Source organism: Pholcus phalangioides, unplaced genomic scaffold (genome assembly GCF_987345545.1).
Source record: "Pholcus phalangioides strain wild (caught in Gottingen) unplaced genomic scaffold, Ppha-v1.0 ptg000007l_1, whole genome shotgun sequence".
Classification (NCBI taxonomy): domain Eukaryota; kingdom Metazoa; phylum Arthropoda; class Arachnida; order Araneae; family Pholcidae; genus Pholcus; species Pholcus phalangioides.
Genome location: NW_028301600.1, coordinates 44,946,124 through 44,967,909, shown reverse-complemented (window position 1 = coordinate 44,967,909; position 21,786 = coordinate 44,946,124). Strand labels below are relative to the sequence as shown.

Genomic DNA, 21,786 nt, shown 5'->3' with positions numbered 1-21,786 from the left:
ATTCATGCACTTCTACTACCAAAAATTTAAAAAAGAACACTCAGAATTTAAGAATAAACTTCACTTTTTAAAGAAACATTGATAACTGGTCAAAGCAAAAGCACAAAGCTTTCCTTCAGGTAACAGGCATTAAGCCAGGTTGCATAGTTAGACTCCAGGAAGCTGGTCAGTATTTTCGTTATTGTCGTTATTTAAATCAATTATTTAAAAAAACCAAGTGATTTAAATCAAGCCGTTTTAAATTGCCATGGTACCAAGGTCTGCAGAAGGCCTCAAAAATCTCACTGTTATTTTTTGGGAATTCACTCAAAGATAAAATTTTAACACATTGAAGTAGGAAGTTTCAAACTTTGTTACCTTGCATTAAAAATTTTTAAAATGCTTTATATATGTATTAGGTTTATAAGTTATCATATATCTCAGATTATTGATGTTCATTTTTAAAGAAAATAAACATTATTATCCCTCAAGCCATTGATTACTGTCTTTGTTAGTATATTTAGTTTCTCCTGTATTACTGGAGTTTAAGCATGTTTTTTAATGGTGTTCTTTTTCCATTTTCCAGTAGTTTATGATATAAGCGGAGACAGACTTGAAAGTCTGTGGGGGGGGGGGGCATGAGGATAATGATGTCAGTTCATATATATGAAAATATATTAGATCAGTCGGTTTTAACCGCGACGCTGAGGGCAATGCCCCTCTGTATCTCTGCCCAGTGTTTATGAGTAAAGTTACACTTTCTCTTGGTCTTCACTTACGACATTACTTTCTTTTCAACTCAATGGATTTTGATTTGTGGTTTTCTTCCCTGAAAATTTTTATTAGATTCTAAAAAAATGCAGATTTTTTTTATAATTTTTGTTTTTTGTTTCAGATGTTTCTACAAATGGTGATGGAAATCATTGTTTCAGAGTCATCTAAGATATCATATGAACAACGGGAAATCGCATTAGAATGTATAACCCAGCTGTGGCATATTCCTGGTCTTGTTACAGAGCTTTATATCAATTATGACAGTACTCTGTATTGTTCCAACTTGTTTGAAGATCTTACAAAGTTATTGTCAAAGGTTAGTGAGCTCTGGTGAAAATACCAGCTATTTTTATTCTTAACATCTCAGCTCTTTTCATATGATATTAGTTTTGCATTGATATGGAAGAAATACATATCAGTTCAGTCTTGCTGCTATTGATATCTGAATGTGTGCCAAGTTATGAATATAAAGTAATCCTAAGAACCACCTTGAGAAAAAAAATGTGTTATATATATAGGGTGTCCGAAAAAGATCTTTATTATTCTAAACATTATTTATGGAAAGGTGAAATGAAGTGCAGTTTGCAGCAAAAGAATGAAATCGAACACTTTTTTAGTAACAATTACCTTGGGCCCAACCGGGACTATGGATCCGAATCAAATAGAAGTAGATGACGCTAGTTGCTTAGCAGCTGCAATAAGAAATGAAAATGACAACCGCACAGGAGAAAGCGCAGTCTGTATTGTGGTCAGTGGAAACAAAATCACCGAAAACCGAGCAAAGAAAGTTTTGTCTGATGAACCATAAAAATCTACCTAGTATGCCTTTATAATTTATGCATGGATGCAGAAGTTTAAAGACACTGGAAATGTTGAGCATGGTAAAAATTACGGCCCGCCATCAACATCAGAAGAAAGTGTTCGAATCAGAGACACATCTCAGTCGAACATGAATGAGGCAGCCCCAAATGTAATGTTTGGTGTGGTTTTTCACACGACGCTGTAATTGACACTTGGTGAAAAATCAAGAAATTTGCATGATCAAAATTTCTTCTGTCTTTAAACTTCTGCATCCATGCATAAATTGAAGGCATACTTGGTGACTTTTTATAGCACATATCTTAACAAATCATTACAGAAACTTGATGCCAAAAATTCATCAGTATAGAAAAAGAAATGGGGGAGGATCTCTCTTTCATTGAAAATCAGCAACTGTATCAGAATGTATTTTGAAATCCTTGTACTTTTCTTTTAAAGACTTCACTTTTTCCCCCTTGATGAATCATGAAAATGTAGAGTTCTGAGAAAGGCTTTGAGTATGTTACATGTCAGTATAAAAATTGTTTTGATGTTTTATGTTTAAATTTTTTATTTTTTTGCAGAATGCATTCCCCCTCTCTGGATTATATTCTGTGCATGTGCTTTCACTGGAGGCCTTACTAACTGTATTGGAAAATATTGAGAGCCACTGTCATTCCCGCATGCTTGGTGAAAACAAATTCAATTCCGAAAAGCATGTCATTAATGATTTAGAACGAAGTAAGTTCTTTTTCCTTCTTGAGACAATGCAAAATATGTATTGATTGCGATTGAAGCTATACATCATGAAACTGGGTATCGCCAAATTTTCAATTTCAAATATCCATTCCTTGAAACAGCCAATGATTTAAAATAATGATGATTTAGATGTATAACAAAGTTTAGGTAATACCATTTTCAAAATGCTCTGTTGTCAAAAGAAAACAAATTCATTTTATAAATCAAGCTAAGTGGTTGGCTCAGCAGCTTTTGGTTTAAACCTCTGTGAGTGGAAGTATGGCTTCAAGCTGAGGGTCCTGGTCTAATCTGTCTTTATGATGTGCATAAAATGACCGGTAAAACGAAATTGACAATGTTTTTGATATCAAAATCATGTTTTTATTAATTAATTTTCAATCAGAAACTACAATGAAGTTATCTAATCTAATATTTAAGCTTCTGAGAAGTTGTGTGATGGCTTATAATGGCAAAGACAAAGGCTTCATTCTAGCAAACAGTGATAATTTATGGAACCCATAAAACTTCAAGACAGATAATGACAGGATCTTTTCGCCAGATGGTTTACTGAATGCTCCATCTGCAGGTCTTTACTAAGGTTTTTTTTTGGGACATTACTGCAGACTTCTGATATTGCATTACCAAATGTATATATATTTACACAGCCTTTTTGCAGACCCACAACATTATGAAAATGCATTTGTTTCACCATTGAATTCACTCACAGGCAAATTGTAAAACAAGATTTGTAGTTAATAAAAGTTAAGTTCACATACTGACTCTGAAGTAAAAAAATTAACATTTTTAGGTTTTCGATTTTTAGTTTTAGATTTAAATTTTTTAATCAGAACCAGGAATTACACATTGCGTACAAGAAAGCTGTGTTCTTCAGAAAGCAGCATCTGGTTATATTGTGGGTCAAGCATTTGCAAATGGGAGAAAAGAAAAAGCTAGAGGAAAAGAAAATAAAGAAAAGAACTCTTTGTGTGTTTCTTCTGGAAATGGCAGAAAGAAAATTTCTTCAAAGATTCCCACTCATGAGGAACTTATGACAATAAAGCATAAGAAAAAAGTAAGCCAAATAAAAAAAGAAAGAGTTTTGCATAAAATAATTTTCTTAGTTAAAAGCAAGATTGAAAAACACAACACACAAATGGAAACAAAAGACAATGTGTGTTTGTGTATTTTTTAAGTCTTATTTTTTGTTAATAAATATTTCTGATTTGTTTTAAAAAGATTTTAGCGTCTGGAACGGAGCAGTTCAATGTTCAGCCAAGCAAAGGCATCACATTCTTACAGGAACATGCTTTGTTGAGAAAGCCTCTAGACCCAGAGGAAGTGGCTTGTTTTTTACGGAACAATCCTCAACTGGATAAGAAAATGATTGGCGAATATATCTCTGCTAGAAAAAATTTGAAGGTTCTTGAAGCTTTTGTGAGGTTTGTGAATGACATATGTAATACACACACACATATACAGTGAAATTTCCATAGGTAGCCACCTCTATTTCTCAGCCAGTTTTTCTTGGAATGGACAATAGGTTTCATTGATTTATAATACAAAAACCACCCCCATTCTACTGTCGCATGTAGTCAGTGGCCAACCTGTCCGTGGCCGCTTCCTTAAAAATAAGAGTGAAGAAAAACAAGTTTTTGCGAGTTTTTTAAATTCATTAAAACCTGATAGTTGTCTCTGTATAACATTAGTCTTTATGCATCAGCATAAAAACCTTTTAGGATCAGTACAATTTTTTGTTCATGTGTGTGACAGTATCAGGTCAGAAACATTTGCAAATAGGATGACGAAAGCTAAAACTGTGATGCTAGCTGATAAGAAAGTGTAGAAATTTGTCACTGGGGGAGGGGGGAGAAGGAAAAGACGAGTAAACCTATGATCTTTATTGAATAGGTGAAGGATGTGAAAATTTTTGCTTTGTTTAAACTTTCTTCACTTTTTAGCATGAAGAGGTGCGTGAGAACACAATGAGAGAGTAAAAGAATATGAGAGGAAAGAATATGCTTGAAAGAACAGAAAATGATTGGAGGATCTGGTATTTAAAGTTGCCTTAAAGTCTGGTATATACAGTGGATCCCACTTATGTTTTCCAAAAAAATGTCATGAAAAACATTGTAAGTGGAAATCCACTCATTTTACTGCACATGTATTTATTTTTTGGACATTGTAAATAAGTTGGGCATAAGAATTTTTGGTGACATTGAGAACTTATTTGCCCTCCTGGATGTTTTTTCCTATCCCCAAAAACTGTCCTGTCCTCCGCTGAACTTGTTTTCAGCAGTTACCTCCAGAGACGACCCCTTTTTCCACAGAATGTTGAGTGGCCATCTTTTTGAGAAGTTTCACTGCATATATATATATATATATACGCACTCTAATATATTGATCAATTTATGTATACAATGGAACTTTGATTAATGAGCGTAATTCGATGGGGTCATTCAAGTATTATGTCAGTATCAATGTGGGGGGTTTCCGATTTGCTGACTTTTTTTGATGACGGGGAGGGGGGGGGGTTGGGTGATGCTTACATCATCAACCACCCTTGGAGTGCAATGTGATAGGCCTCCTCGTGGTGCACCCTGCGTAATGCCAAATCTATCACGTCATTGTCTTTGTATATTTGTGCTCATATCATTCACTTTCAATAGCCCAGATTACATGTTTATTTCCACACATCTTACAGTACTTATCTTACATCTTGTTTTGTCCTGTCTATGTACTCATCTTTTGTGTACAACCCCTCATTGTGGGCCCCGCTCAGGTGGGAACCACGAATGTAGTCTTACAATTAAAGCACAAAAGAAAGCATGGACTAGGTTCCAGCGGTATCCTACTCATGACAAGTTGGAATTTTTAAAAGCAAAGGTAATAGCGAGAAGCACCAGGCTTAACGTGAGTCCTGGCAAAAGTTTAACACAGGGATCAATTCATCTAAAATCATTTGGGACTGGATCCGAAAAATCAATGGTCGTTATCAGTCTCATCCTTTCACCATTTTAAATACCAATAGCAGCACTATCATCAATGATGTGAGGGATATTGCAGACACCATCGCCGCCCATTTCGCCGCTGTCTCCAGTGATGCAAATTATCCCCCATCGTTTCATCGCATTAAATCATCAGCCGAATGCAATTCGTACACTTTCCAGCCTTTTACACTGGAGGTGTACAATTCATTGTTCACCCTTCATGAACTGACGATGGCCTCGCAGCGAAGTCCTGACTCATTTGCAGGGTCTGATGCCATTCATTATTCCCATGATTTGGCATCTCTCACCAGAATCACTCTCACATTTACTCATATTGTATAATCGGATCTGGGTCAATCATTCCCTGACATCTGGTGACCAGCCATAGTTCTTGCATTCCCGAAGCCTGGCAAAAATCCTCAACAACCTAACAGTTACAGACCTATTGCTTTGACCAGTTGTCTATGTAAGCTCATGGAACGCATGGTCAGCTATTGCCTTATGCACTACCTTGAGGTTAACAATATTTAATCGAAACATCAAAGCTTCTTTAGACAGTTTACATCCACAACATGCAATATGTTACGCCTTGAGACATCAATAAGACAAGCATTTGTGAAGAGGGAGCACATGATTGCCATATTTTTTGACATAGAAAAGTCCTACGACCGTATATGGAGGCACGGAATTCTTTCTGACCTCTATAACTGTGCCTTGCGGGTCAACTTGCCCATTTTTATTAAGAACTTTCTGGTTCACCGCATCTTTCACGCACGGATCTGAAGCACATTATCAACTTCAAGAACAAGGTGTACCTCAAGGTAGAATTTTAAGTGTTACTGTTTATTTTAATACTCAATGGGGTGTTAAACTCCCAATGTCTGTTACTGGAACACTTCACGTGGATGACCTGTTAATATCATATATATATATATATATCAATCAGTGAACATGACGACAGCCAAGAGACAATTACAGACCGCACTCAACAAGATCAGCAAGTGGGCACATAATAACAGCTTCTCATTCTCCACTGACAAAACTGTCTCTATGCACTTTTGTTGGTGTCGAGACCTACATGATGATCCAGAGATGTTCCTAAACAATAGTCAAATACCAATTGTGGAAAACATTAAATTCCTTGGCATTACATTTGACAAGAGACTTACTTTCAAACCTCATATTGCACAGTTAAAAGCTTATTGCATGAAGACTATGAATCTCTAGGTCAGCGGTTCTCAACAGGTGCTCCGCGGCCACTCGAGGGTAATAAAATAAATCAATAAATTCGATAAACAAAAAAAGAGGTCTAAATGGTACCGTGATATAAATAATATACAAAAAAGGGCTCCTCGAGTTACAGGGCTCCGCCATAAAAATTATACTCTGAAAAGGGCCCCGCGAGTCAGAAAAAGTTGAGAAACCACTGCTCTAGGTCATGCCCTTCATGTATGTCTCTGATCCCACCAATATGTTAGGAGGTAGGGGGCAGAGGTGACGAAATTTTGCCGACAAGAGGGAGGGGGTCAAAAATGGCTAAAAATTTACTGACGTAGTACTTGAATGGCCCCTTTTCATAAAAATGACTGATAAAAATGCCATTCAATCCATAATACAATGGAATAATATAAATAATGCACACTACAATAATCTTTTAATAGAATAATACAATAACACCATAGATAAATTATACAATACCATGATGTTTACAAATTAGCTTATGCTAAATAATCAGAGAGGGGAGGACTGTTGTTTAGGACAATTTTATGAAGTCAAACTGTTGTCTGCAAACTTCTTTTGATGACTTTGAAAAAGAACCTATCCAATGATACTTGTTTTTGCCTTATTTTTATGATTTTGAGAAAAGAAAAAATTGTATTGTTGTTGGCCATAATCATTGCTTTCACAGTGCTACAGCTTTATTTGGGTGGTTCTTTTGAATGAGATACCCTGACTGAAAACTGTAGGGGAAAATATTACTCAAAATTACACAGTATGTGTGTTGACGAAAACTGAAAACCAGTTATGATAAAGCGAAACTAAGTAACGAAGCATAAAATTTTTGCTTGTAATGCAAAACATCACTCATATATGGAATAACATTTTTTTCATCAAATTTGCTCGTTAACCATAGTTCCACTGTATTTTATATTTTTTTTTGCCATGAAAAAATATGTATTGTCCTTTTTTGTCATTTTCTTCTCTATTCTCGGTTGACTAAAAGTTACTCTTTGAATCCTTGCATACTATAACTTGTTGGAATTACAGTAAAATCTCTTTAAAAAGCCACTCTTTACTCTTCTGAAAACTAGCTGTTCATTAAGCTGGTCCTTTAACCCATAAACTGCGCAAATAGACAGAGTATACCATCCTCTGTTTCACAAGAGAGATTTTTCTTTTCATATATCATCAATCAGCGATTCAGCAGCCTACTGAGCTTGTCTCCATAATAGATCTATTCACAAATACAAAGGCAGCAATAGGCAAAATAGCCAATAAGGTGGCTGAAAAAAAGATGCTCTTAAAAAATGCAAATGTCAAGTATAACTAAAGTAAAAGTGCACTAGTGTATTGAGAAAGCAATGCGTCATACTGCATATGTGCAGAAATAAATAGTTTCCATCATTTTGTTATAATTGATGCTCGCATACTGCATTGAAAGGTAACTCTCTAGGCATAAAATGGGTCTAGAAATGTAAAACCTAATCTGAATGAACTCTTATACAAATGTCAAGTTATTAAAAACTAAATTATGAATACAAAGGTTTTTAATAGCTGGCTGATGCGAAGATATATTTAGGAAAGAGAAAATTCAACTTCCCCTGTGGGGAATTGAACCCACGTCCTTTCACTTTCCGGGTGAGCGCACTAGACTACGAAAGCAACGAATATCTCAATCTTTCCTTGGAGCTCGTGTGCATTGAACGGGACCATACATAGACAGTCATACTTAACTCAGGCCAAAGCTCAATTGCTGGCAATGCCACCAGATGGCGACTTATCCAAGGATGATGTCACTCTCTGCTATCTATACAAAGGTTTTTAATAATAAAAAACAAACTCTGTATGGATAACAGTGTGACATCATCCTCAGATATATAGAATTTGTAAGCATTCATAATATAATTGACTATTCATACGAAGTCTCAAGTTTGCTTATCAGTTAATTTAGACTCGCTGGAAAGCAGTTCACATTATACTTGAAGATAATGCCTTGACTAAGTTCTTGGACTCTGTAACTAATATGAATTTTAAAAGTTTAAAATCCTAATGTATGTTTTGGCATTTAATCTTGTCTTTAAAAAAAGAGAGATGTCTAACAATCAACCAATCTCAATTGAACTTTTTAGTTGTATAGACTTATGTAAAAAGAAATTTGTTGATAGTCAGATTTTTATTTTCTATTTTTGCAGGTCATTCTCTTTTGAAAATACAAGAATAGATGAAGCTTTAAGACTTTATTTAGAAACTTTTCGCTTGCCTGGAGAAGCTCCACTGATTTCGCTTATCATGGAGCATTTTGCAGAACATTGGCATGTAAGCAAATGTATCCAGCTTAGAGGTGTAAGGGGAGAATATTCTCTTGGATGTAAAAATTGGAGAATAATCTTTTTTCTTTTAAATAATGCCAAAAAAATACTAATTTTGTTTATATTATGAAATATAATTGTTTTCATTGCCTGAAACATTTAAAACAAAACAGTTTTTGGCATAATCATCTCATAATGACAACTTTTACTTTGAGAATGTTCTCTCGATCATGGTGAGAGGTTTCAAAAGTTATGAGGATTTCAGAAACCTTTAAAGATTAAAATCTTGAAAAATTATTTTAAAATTGCATAAGTTTTGAGAAATAAGTCCAAAGCAAAAAAATAAAACCAAAGTTGACTGACAAAGAAAACTATTCTTATAATGACCTTTATTCTAAGAAGATACATCACTGTAAATTTCTTCAATGAAAAATACACTAAAATTCTGTATGGCTCCTATTTCTTTGTAAGTTGTTCAGAGCAGCCATGTTGGTTTTGTTTTCTCACATTCTTTTACATACAGCTTCAAGAATGATTTTCTGTTCATTTTTCAGGAGTGAAGTTAAGGAAGCCTTTCAAGCTTTTGTTGATTTAAAACAAAAAAAAATGCTCCAGCAACCATATTAATTTTCAGTTTGGCAGATTAATACATAAAACAATTAGACAGCAAATTATGAATGTTTTAGACATTCTGCAAAAATATATCACAATCTAGAATGTGCAAAAATTAACTACTATTTGAATAATTAAAGTCAGAATGCTCATTGAGAATGGTCCTTTCTTTTGTATAGTCACTTTTGTTTCAAGATAATTCGAACAAGGTATAGTTTTTTTACTAATATAATCAGGTAATTATTATTATTTTTAACTTATTCTCAAACTTATTTTTCAGATATTAATTCAAAAGTTAAATTCTTAATTATAAAAATATTTTCTTTTTTAGCCGTTCTAGAGTGAGATACTATTCTTGAACATTCTTTTCAATGCGAATATTCTCCAAAAGGTTATTACTAAGAATTTTAAATCTCTATTCATACCATTGTGAATAATTGGAGTGCCCATTAATAACAGTTCTGGGCCCGCTGAGAATGAGGTGCTCAATTTAAATTTTTTGTGCAGTTATATATACTTTAGCTTGTAGAAAAATCAAACAAAACAAAGCTTTCTTTCACTAATATAATCAATTTACTATTAATTGTTTTTTTTAAAAACCTAATCTTAAACAGGTAGCATCTTACTAGCATATTTTAGACATTAATTCTCAAGTTAAAACTAAGATTTTTGATGAAAATTGTTTGTTCGGGTTCAAAGACCGTCATCCATTTGAGTTAGTTCTCAACGTTTCCCCAACACTAGTGGTTGGCATCATCAGGAGAATTGATAAAACTGGATCAAAAGTGGATCAGCAGGACTAATGATCCAGTTTTATCAATTCTCCTGATGATGCCAACCACTAGTGTTGTCTCCAAAAGATTAATTACCGAGAATTTTATATACATCTTTAATTCAGCTAAAACCAGTGCCGTATTTGCAGGAGGCTTAGCGGGCAAGTTCAGAGTGGTGAAAATTATTGGATATGAGTGGCCTAGAAAATTGGTAGAATGGGAGAAGGGTGGAGAATTTTTTTTATAAACCCTCAATAAATCTACTCAGACAGCAAGGGACTAGGGGAGGGAGTGCCCAAAAGAGTGACCTGGAGAGTGTGAAAGCATGTGAGTGAACATAAGAGTGACTTAGAGTGTGAGCAAGCATGTGAATGGCCAAATGAGTGACCTTCAGGGTGAGTGACCAAGAGCTTGTGTAAGTATGTGAGTGACCAAAACAGTATGCAAGCATGTTGCAACAAATTTAAACTACACACGACCCAGGTTCTGATCTGGTGAATTGGTATACAGTAAGAGAGAAATTATTCCAAAAAGATTTGAAGTTTAACAAAAATTAGTTTATTAACAAATTTAAACAAATTATTCTGGTAATGATTAATGAAATAATGGAAACATTAAAAAGATTTCTCGTACTGATAGCAACAGTCCATTTGTTAGTCCTGATAGTCTATATGCACTGGCATAGCAACAGTTGAAGAATGACAACACTCGGAGCATGACATCATTTGCCTTGAAGAGAGTGAGCAAAGGCCACAATCCGGCGACGTGGAGACTCAGCGTGGTGAAACAGGAAACCAGTAGGCCTGACAACGGAAGCCGGGACAATGATCAACTGTAAGTGGATCAGCGGGTGACTAGGACCATGGCATGAACAGTATGCGAAGACATGACAATCCAGAACCAGCTAGCAATATGTGCCTAGCACAAGTGAAGAGTGGTTGTTTTTTGTCTTTAAATTTTCTTTCTTCATAAATACAAATACAAATCTAATAGGAACATTGTCTTCATTCTCTCTTTCTCACAATTTTTTATTAATTTTTAAAAATTGTTCATGATCTGAATTTGATCAGTGAGAAATATGGGAAAAAACGCTTATCTTCACTCTCAGGAATAGTAGCTCCAGCATCACACATGTTGCCAACATCACCTGATAATGAAGAAGAGTTTTCTGTCGCATAAAGCATATCAAAATAACAAACTAATTAGAATGTTTTGGTTTTCTAAATTTTTTTCTGCATAAAATTTACCGGATGAAATCATAAATGTCATATAAATGTGTTGGCATACATTTAAGCAAACAAAAGACCTGTTTGACTCTATATAAATCCATAAATCCTTCTAAAACAATATTTTTTTAAGAGATTTTGAAACCCCTGGAAAGATATTTTATATCTTACTCAAAATTGCCTTCAATATACACTGATTTGCAAGAAAAAATCCTGTACCTCAAAGGAAAGATGCATGCATGATATTCTGATAAGCATGAAATTTTTTGGTTTACATTGTGAAGTTAGAATGTGCAAATGGTTAGAATTTCAGACTGAAAGAATAATTACTGAAAAATTTAAAAAGTTGATGACAGAGAATTAGTACCCTGTTGAGCTCTCCATAGAATCAATACAAGATTTTATATGGGCAGACATGCATACAAGCTACATATGTAGTCCTGTGACACATCCGCCGACAGTTTCTGTAATTATGCTTCTAGTTCACGCACAGTAGCTGGTTGACAGATTTGCCCTCAAAGATGGTCCCAAACATGTTCTATTGGGGACAAATCATGCAAACATGCATGCCAATCAACTGTGTCGATCCTCAAGAGACACTTTTGCAGCCTTTTGATCCCTGCTGTAAGACACAACATGTGGCCGCAGTACATCATTGACATTGCATGGTCATAGTGCCACAAATCACTACTAAGGGTGAATAGATAGCATATGCAATAGTTCCCCAGACCATAACACCAATTGTGTGGGACATGTATCGCTTAAGAAAAAAGGCAGGATTGTAGCCGTGCTTATTGTAGTCTGGATTGTGTATCCAGACGTAGATATAGCCATGATGATCATATGTATGCATATACATGCATACATATGATCAGTTAGCTCCACCATTGATGCTGTGGGGGAGAGACAATGCCCCCACGGGTCCCCCCATATCTTTGCCCATGATCACATAAGTGTATATCCCATAAGAGAAATTTTGATTGGTTGTGTATATTTTGATTGGTTGTGTATATTTTGATTAGTTAGTATGTAATGTTAAATTTTTTTCAACACGAATGACAAAAATGTATTTGTGATATTTTTTTTAAATTTCAGAACAGCAACAGTCAGCCTTTTGCTAACAGTGATGCTGCATTCACTTTGGCATATGCAATAATCATATTAAATGTTGATCAACACAATCACAACGTAAAAAAACAAAGTAATCCCATGACGTTGGAAGTGAGTACACCAAATATTAAAAAAAATATTTTTTCGTGGTTTTGGGGGAGTTATTTTAAAACACGTTATTGAGAGAGAGAGAGTCAATTCAAATGCTACTTCTCAGCAATAGTTATTCATAGAACTAATGGGCATACAATATTGACAGCTCACCATGATGCCTTTGACTAAGGTTGATGGCTGTGTCGTGAAGCCGGATCACGACATAATCAAATTAGAAAAAACGAAAATGAACAATACACATTGAGTATACTGAGGTGACATTATTACATTGTTCTGCAATTAAATGTTAATTATTTATTAAACTTCAAAACAATTAAGCTTCATACGAACAAAATATAAATGTGTCATTTTAATTGCTTAATTTGCAATGTCGGTTGTTATATAGGAAATCAATTAAAACAAAAAGCAAATTCATAATTTGAAAAGGATCATATTAAAAAGCTATTCAAATAGAAATTATAATAAAGCTAGGATAATATCACCAAAAGCCACTCGACATAAAAAAAAAAGCATAATACTCATCATCATCATCCCCTGCCCTTGGAAGCACCCCGTGGCAGGAAAATTCTAATTTGATACATTTTTAAATTGAATTTCCAAGAAATTCAGGTCAGTCCGACTTGGATGGGCTGGACCTCCCTACTCTAAAAGTTCCCACCAAGAAATGTGTGATACACTTAGATTTAGAGCGATCTGACAGAGAGAAATGTTATTTTCTAATTGGTCTATAGGGATTATGCGTTACTTTTGGAATTTCATCCAAACGTGGGAACGAGATAGAAGAGAAAATGTTTATAATGTGACAGCAGTCACCAAGTGAAAAATACAAGAAGTCAGTAAATGAACTTCTTAAGACTTTCGCAGACAATAAGAAGTAAAGGCAGGCCTCGGCCAAAAGAGACAAAAAGTGTTCAATTCTATGATTCATTAAAAGTAATTAAAAATACCTAAATAGTGGGAAAATGCTCTCACGACAGCTGAGTCAAAAAAAAGGGCTTTGATACATACTTTAAGAAACTTTGCACTACAACATATATTTTTGCAGATCAGCTGCAACAAGTCACGTTGAGGTCCTAAGCCAGAAATGTTGAATGTACCCAGTTTTCAATTATTTGACACTTGTAATGAAAATTTAGAATCTGTATCACATTTTCTTTTATCAGGATTTCAAAAAAAATCTTAAGGATGTTAATGGTGGTAAAGATTTTGATAAAGAGTTGTTGGAACAAATTTACTCATCGATACGGTAAGTATGCCGAACATTGTAATTTTATTGCCACCTCTCAGTTAACAATTTCAAACTAAATGGCCCTTAGATCCAGATCAGCTATGAATTTAACTCAGGTATGGATGGATTTATGTGGCTATTTCAAATCGGTGTTGAACTGAGGAATTGAAGTTAAGCATGAATAAGTTTTGGGGAGGGGGGGGGGGGAGGGCATGATTTTTTTTTTTTTAAATGCTTGTAATGAAATATTTTCTCACATGTTCATTATTTAAAAGTTTGATTATTCATCTTAATTTTCATTCTTCCAAAATGGAATGAATAAAGTGAATTCTTTCTTTTTCCTAAACTTTATTTTTAATTTTTGTGATATGCTGTATGTGTTAGAGTGGTGAGACAAGGAGGAGTTATGGTTACTCATATTTGGTTCTCATAGTGGTGAAAAACATGTGACTTCTGGAGATATATTTATAAACTTATTAAAAATTAAAGACATTAGGTTCCATGACTCCACCAACCACTAATCAGATAAAATTCAAGGAGTTTATGTCTTGATAGTGTCCTGAATCAGTGTTATCAGACATTATTCATTCAGGTTGATCTGTTCAGTGATAGTAAATGTGGGAAAAATCATCCAAAATCAGTCCGTGGGGAAAATTTCTTGCCATTTTTGGGGAATTCCAAGATTTTGTCAAACAAAAAAACAATTTTTGAATGTTTTTATGAATTTAGTGCAACACTTTTCTTAATGTTAAATACTTGATTAAGTATGCTCCAAATGCTAAGAATTGGGTGTTAATCCTTTAAGCAGTTTTTAAACATTTCCTGATCTGCATTATAACTACCACATTGGGAATTAAAGTGTGTTAAGAGCCTGAGATATTTCGGGGTGAGCGAAATATAGCAGATCAAGTTTGATGAGATATCTCGGGATTGCCACTGTAAGCGTTAAACTAAAATACCCCCACTTGCATGAAAATGCCAAAATAGTTTCTAGTGCAGAACTAATCATTCATAAGAAATTTTGTTTTTAATGTTTTATATCATTTTTTGGTTCTGCTTGCAGTAATAGTTTACATTTTTTATTTATTCCATGTATTTTGATTTATATTTTATTAAATGTATTTTTATTTTATTTATATCGTGTGTCATCACCAGTGTCTTTCCAGAAATGAAGAGATCGTTATGCCTGCAGAACAAACTGGATTGGTTCGGGAAAATTATCAGTGGAAGGTGAATATAATGTAATTTTCTTTTTGCTTTCAATTTGACCTTTGAAAGTTTATTTTTGTGAAAATCAATGAAAATAATTATACTAAATCTCTATGTTTACTATTGCTTTTTTATTTGTGAATGCATTTTCAATATAAATTTACAATTTTCGACTAACTTTCATAAAATTTGTATGCATTCCAAATATGACCTTACTTGAGCTCTAAGATGTTTTCAAACTTGGTCGAAACTCAGCAAAATTTTGAAGCAACAAACTCTGGTTTCTTGATCATGTATGTGCTGTGTATATTCAAATATACACTGGACCATTGAGTATTAATCACCTGTCTAAAAGAGGTAATTAAATACAAATACAAAATCACACAGGCAAATTGCCCAATAAAGTGGCTGATAAAAAATTAAATACAGTAGACACCCCAAAAATATAGACAAACATGTAGACTTAAGTGGATGTCAAGTTAGTCAGGTTTCATTCTAAATTTTTGTCTGATCGTTTTTGTGTACGTAATTATATACATTCGAACAATTCCATTAAACAAAATGCTAATTCTCATTAAATTTAATTTGGGGTTGTTTCTAGGGATGGGCAGAATAGTGATTTGGCAGAATATCCATTTTCTTAAAATTCATCACAATTATAAATAAAATTGATGTTTTAATTAAAAATAAAATTATTGGTAATATCAAGTAATTGATATTAAATTTAAATTCTGCACTTTATTCAAATATTAAAAAACTGGTAATTGAAAGATTTTTATTGCCATGATACTGAAAATCAAATTTAACAATGATATATTGCATTTTAATATTACATGCAAAATCAATTTTTTGTAAGACTTGCTACCAATTTTAAATCTAATTAAGAAAATGTCAACCATTAACCATTATTTAATTTCCACTAGTAATATATAATAAAAACTACAAAAAGTAATTTTCTTATTTTTCCTCTCTAGATTTTCTTTGTTTCTTTTGCCTTTTTCAGTAGCTCAATACATATCTTGTCTAGGTACATCCTTCAGTTAGTATTGTGTCAGTTAGTATATTATCTTTCAGTTGTATAATGTTCATTTACACATTATTGCAGTGGGATTCTATTTTCAGTTTCATGTTTTACTTATTCAAGAAGTTCACCTTGACCATAACCTCTTGCACAAAAGGGATACACATGACAAAATAGAATATAATCAGTAAATTTTTAATGTATGCGAAAAGTTCCAATTAATATAATTTTTTAAAATTAGTTTGTTGTGCTTAGATTCACAGATATCAGCCAAATACCTAAGCATTATTTGCCTGAACCGAATATTCCGCAAAAAGGCAGAATACAGAATATTCGTCCTATTTCTAGTTTCATAATAGAATCAAAATATAAAAAAATTTACTGCATGAAAAATAATCAAGTATATTTGTTTTTCTTTCCGAAGAGAAAAAAATTCAACACTATTCGGTTTATCACCTACGATAGATACTTCATCTGAACTTTGCAGTTCTATTTCTTTGAAACATGAAGCACTTGCTTTTTGGTTGATTTTGTTTTTCAAACCAAGCACAACTCAAGTCTATCACCATCTATGGGTAATTTAAAGTAAAGTGTGTGTACTTAACATTCTGAGTACGTATCTAGTGTGTCAGATTTTTCAGTGCTGTCATCTATATTTCAGCAGTGAAGTGAATGAAGTGTAATGATTGAATTACGTTTTTACCATTTGTAGGTCTGTTGCTCTCTTTGGCGAGAATTTTTAAAGAGGAGATTCTCACATTTGCGCCTCAAAGTTGGGAACCACAGAAAACCAACTTCAGCTGACCACCACTGTGGCAATGGTGGGGTTCGAACCTGGTACCTTGCAATGTGAGTCCATCACTATGACCAATCGACCAGCATAGCTGCTTCTTTGGTTGATTGATTCTAGAATATTGTCGTCTTTTAAAAGCCCTGAAGTTACATGATCAGAGTCAATGCTGACAAATTCATCCTCGATAGAATCCCCCACAGTGTTATTTCTGCTTTCTCCAAATGTAATCTGAAGGACTTTTTGGAGAAACTATAGTTTTCCAAAGACTTGCAAAAAAACCAACATGACAGAAGCATTTCCGAATCGTGGCAATTGTGACTGAGAGAGAGAGACTTCCATGTCAAATCAATCATGTCAACAGTCTAAAACAAATTTTTTGAATTCATTCCGACATCCGCAAATTTACATTGATTTGGCCTGTAATTTTCTAAAATTTTTCATAATTAAAATAATTCCTTGATCCAGTGATTGTGAAATTGCTATTGAATTAGGAGGTAAAAAAGCATAATTTGATTGCTGAAAGGTCCATTATTTTTGGACGAGCAGTGTAATTATCCAAAATAAAAACTTTTAAAAGTTTTCTATCTAGCATCCTCAACTATTTTTGGAAATCTCAGATGTCATTCATGATTTTTGATGCTATCATAATCAACAGGAAGAGTTTTAACATTTTTAAAGCACGGCTGGTTTTTTGATTTTCTTATAACCTTCTGTTTGCTGCCAAAAGAACTGTCAAATGATTTTTGTGTTTTTACCTCCTTCACATTTTCTCCTTTGAAGGCAATAGCTTGGTTAGGCAAAAGGTGAAAAAATAAACCTTTCTCATTACAATAAAACACATCTGCATCTTTATATCCTTCTATCATTGGTTTGAGAATATCATTCATCTAATTTTCAACAGTTTCTTGAGATGCAGATAGCAGATACGCTCTCTCCAGAAACTTTCCTTAAAACAATGTCATAGTGTTCTTTGAAATGGGTTAACCATCCACTGATCGCAACAAAATCACCTTGAATGAGACTTTTTGCAAAATCTTTTGCTTTCTCTTGAATTATTGATCCTGGTAATGGGATTGAGTGAGATCGAGCGGATTTGAACCACAAAAAAATTGCTTCTTCTACATTGGTGAAGTCAGATTTTCTTACACATTTTCTGCTTGGTTCATAAGAAAATTCAGATGTTGACAAAAAATTTTCCTTATTTTTAGTAAATGTTGAAATAGTGTTCCGTGCAACTCCGTATTCTTTGGCGAGTTTACTCTGAGATTTACCCAATTCTAGTTTTTTTTTTAAATTTCAACTTTTGATTTTAAAGTGTAAAGTTTGCATGGAGTCATTGCATTCACAGCCATTGATACTCACGATGAAAACCAAATGACATATTCAGTGTCGAACCAGGCTTTAGCTCTTTTTCTTTTACTCCTTTTCCAAGAAATTTAAAACTGAGTTTTGCCGAAAACATTCTCCACAACAGACAATATTAAAACTCCAAATGGATAAGACTTTTATCCCTATTAGATGTTGACAATATTCACACTTTTTTAACTATGAAAAGAATGAAAGACCTTTCCTGGAAACACCACTAAAATGATAAGTCAGCCAACAGGTTTCAAACATTCATTCTTCATATGTACAGGCCCCCTGTCCCCAATGCATAAAAAAGACACATCATACAGAACGGTGAAATAAAGGATTGATGAAATATACCCACAAACAAGGTCGAAAAGTTCTTGGAACTGGTAACACACAAGTTATTGTAAAACCAGTTGTGGTAAGAGACAAAAATCATAGTCGACTTAAGCCAAACATGGTGAGTTAGTTTTCCGTACATTGAAATTAGTATTGTACCCAGTGGGATCGGAGCCGGGGGTGCTGTGGGTGCTCAAGCACCCACACTCTCTTGTAGAATGGGGCAGAGCACCTACAGGATTGATTCAGGATATAAAAATCTCCTATAGAGATTTTTGATTTTTTTTTTCCTGCAAATATCGAACACAAAAAAAAAGAAGAATTAAAGGAAAAACTGTCTGTTTCCTCTCTATGCATCTTGAATCTTGCTGGAGTCCCCGTTGCCATCACAATTGATAGTCTTCAGGCACAGATACAGCAAACATTTTACTGTAGTGCTTCCCCCCGCTTTCTCACATTTTTGTTTGTGTCCCTTTTTCTTGTTTTGCCTGAGGGATGGAGGGTATCCAGATGCATGTTTTATTGTGGTGTCAGAACCAGGGTGCAGCTGCTGCGTGAGCACCCACAGTGTTTTACAATAAACAAAAACCTAACAAAAAAGGAAAAAAATCTTTTTTCCTTCATTCTATAAGTTCTGTTATGTTGCTCTACGTATTTGTACAGCTTCAGGCACCTACGATGGGTATTTTTGGAGCCCACACCTGCTTTTTTTAGATTCTGTCCATGCAGGCATCCTTCCTTTCCCTCAGGGTAAAAGTATTTCAAAATTTTGCATTGATGTGGTGATCCAGATTCACCCCATCAATGAAAATTCGTCAGTCGAATAAATGAATGTCTGCAAAGAGAGATTTTTTAAGGAAAATTTGTCTCCTTGTTTATGACTGATACCGACAGACATTGGCGTACACGAAGGGAGGGTTGGTGTAGTAACCCTGAGTCAAGATTATAGTGTTATTTTGCAGGAAAAAACGTAACCCCCAGAAGGAAAAAAATCTGGACCCCCAGAAAATTCTGCATACGCCTATGCTGGCAGATATGGGATAATTTGCTTATAAGGTCTTGACAATGGTGTAGTTGTGCATGCACTTATTTCCTTAGACCAGCGGCTTTCAACCGGTGCTTCATGTTGCACTCATGTAGTCACTCGAAGAAAAGAAAATCAGTAAATTTGTTAAAAATAAAAGATGAACCTACGGAGCTCCACCATAGGCATTATATACTAAAAAGGGCTCAGTGAGTAGATAAAGGTTAAGATCCACTGCTTTAGACTGCTCATCAAGGCAAGTCCTCTGAGTGTTTGGACCTTTTATTTGAAGCAACTAGGTAAGCAATAGTTCCACTTATACAATATCAAGTCAACCACTGCTCCCTCGTGCATGGCCCCTCTAGGATGTGGAGGCCATGAGATTGTGAGGGCGCAAAAGATGCCAGCCCCTACAATGGTATCTTTTGCAGGGATCCCTAAGGTGTCACTCAAGTATTACGTCAGCAATAGTTAAGGTAAGCAATAGTTCCACTTATACAATATCAAGTGGTTCGCCAACCATGGCTCCCTCTTGCATGGCCCCTCTAGGATGTGGAGGCCATGAGATTGTGAGGGCGCAAAAGATGCCAGCCCCTAGAATGGTATCATTTGCAGGGATCCCTAAGGGGTCACTCAAGTATTACGTCAGCATCGGGGGGGGGGTGTTTCGGATTTGCTGACTTTTGATGACAAGGGGGGAGGGGGTTTGATGGTTGCTTACATCATCACCCACCCCTTTTTGAAGATATGATATATGCTAAGCTGCTGACAAAAGTTTGCTGGGGGGGGGAAGGGTTGTCAAAAACGGCTGAGAATCTGCTTGCGTAATACTTGAATGGCCCCTAACTGACATTCACGGGCCCTTTATAAGGAATTTATAGCGTGAAAACAAAATGATGAGAATTGTCTCGGGCCCCAGGACTGGAACCCTGTCAGCCTCACCCTTGCGGGAGCCATGCCCTCATGGTCCTAGCCATCGTTTCTCCTCCGCCTTCTAGAAGTGCTGAAAGAAATAAATTTAGAGCACTGAACAGGCATGCATCAATGTTGCAAAGTCAGTGACACCCACTAGGAACCGCAACATGTACTTTTAGAACCACTGATATCTAATGTTTATGTAAAAAACGTTACATTAATGTATAGCAAAAGACTATATTGGGCAGGAGCAGCTTGCTAACAGGGTTTCAGCCCAGGAGGATTCTCTTATCTTTTTTTTTTTGTTTTACACATTGCAAATTAACTATAGAAGGGCACATAAAAAGTTTAGTCTGAGGCTCTGCTGTGGGAAGGCATAGGGAGGATACAGGGAACATCTTCCGAAAAATTTTGTGATACTAACCTTAAAAATTTGCATTTGTGTCCATTCCATTTGGAGCAATATTTTTGTTTGGAAATCAAACAGTGCCGAGTACAGCTACGGATCCTATCTAAAAAGAGTGTGCCATGAGATTGGCCAAGACAGGGTGCCGTTGCTTACAGTATTTCCATGATAGAATTCGCTGCTTGTGGCAGGAAATTTGGGGGAGGTGCCAAATCAAATTTTCATTCGTGGTAGGAGCCCTGTTAGCCTCCCCCCCCCCCACATCAGTTGAGGGTATGATTTTTAGATCCGTAGTTTAAAGGTAGCCCTGCGCATGATCACGTGGGCTCTAACATTTTTTTATTTCGGTTCTTCCGAAGGATTTTAGGGGGTCAGTGAGCGGAAACAATTCACTTTTTATTCTTTTATTATATACTGAATATTATTCTTTAAAGGGGTATACATCTGGGACCATCACAAGGGTTCTGTGTGACAGAAGAAAGGACCCCTTTCTCAAACCGATAGAAATCTTTGTTTTTTCATTTTCCATTTTGTTGAAGCAGACCAGACACAGGCAGTTGTGAAAGGTGCTGTCAGGTAAAATAAACATGTTTCTTCTGAAATGGGGAGCATGATTCCTCCTGAAACTTACATTTCATGAGAGAAGAAACAGCTTCCAGTTTCAAACCCTGATAACATCAGAAAGCGTTCTTGGCTATTACAATTAGTGAAGGAATTGAGAAAAGAGCATATGCAAAGACGGTTTTTCAGTTTGACCGACATTCCCTTGGGCGCCAGAAAGCAGAAGTAGCAGCAGATATATTTGTATGGGGTAAAGGGTATATAGGTATGGGGGAGGTAACTCCAAGGAAGGCTACTGC

The 21,786-nt window shown here is 35.1% G+C and overlaps 1 protein-coding gene across 1 annotated transcript in view; it reads left to right on the top strand.

Moving 5' to 3' along the window:
* The window catches only part of garz (Sec7 domain-containing protein garz), a 122,511-nt gene that overhangs the window by 23,984 nt on the left and 76,741 nt on the right, over positions 1–21,786 (top strand). The window contains exons 11-18 of the mRNA XM_089233312.1: positions 875–1,069; positions 2,136–2,292; positions 3,138–3,361; positions 3,526–3,728; positions 8,690–8,813; positions 12,513–12,638; positions 13,805–13,887; positions 15,036–15,099. Of these exons, the coding sequence (XP_089089438.1) occupies positions 875–1,069; positions 2,136–2,292; positions 3,138–3,361; positions 3,526–3,728; positions 8,690–8,813; positions 12,513–12,638; positions 13,805–13,887; positions 15,036–15,099 (1,176 nt within the window). The remainder of the gene's footprint in view (positions 1–874; positions 1,070–2,135; positions 2,293–3,137; positions 3,362–3,525; positions 3,729–8,689; positions 8,814–12,512; positions 12,639–13,804; positions 13,888–15,035; positions 15,100–21,786) is intronic.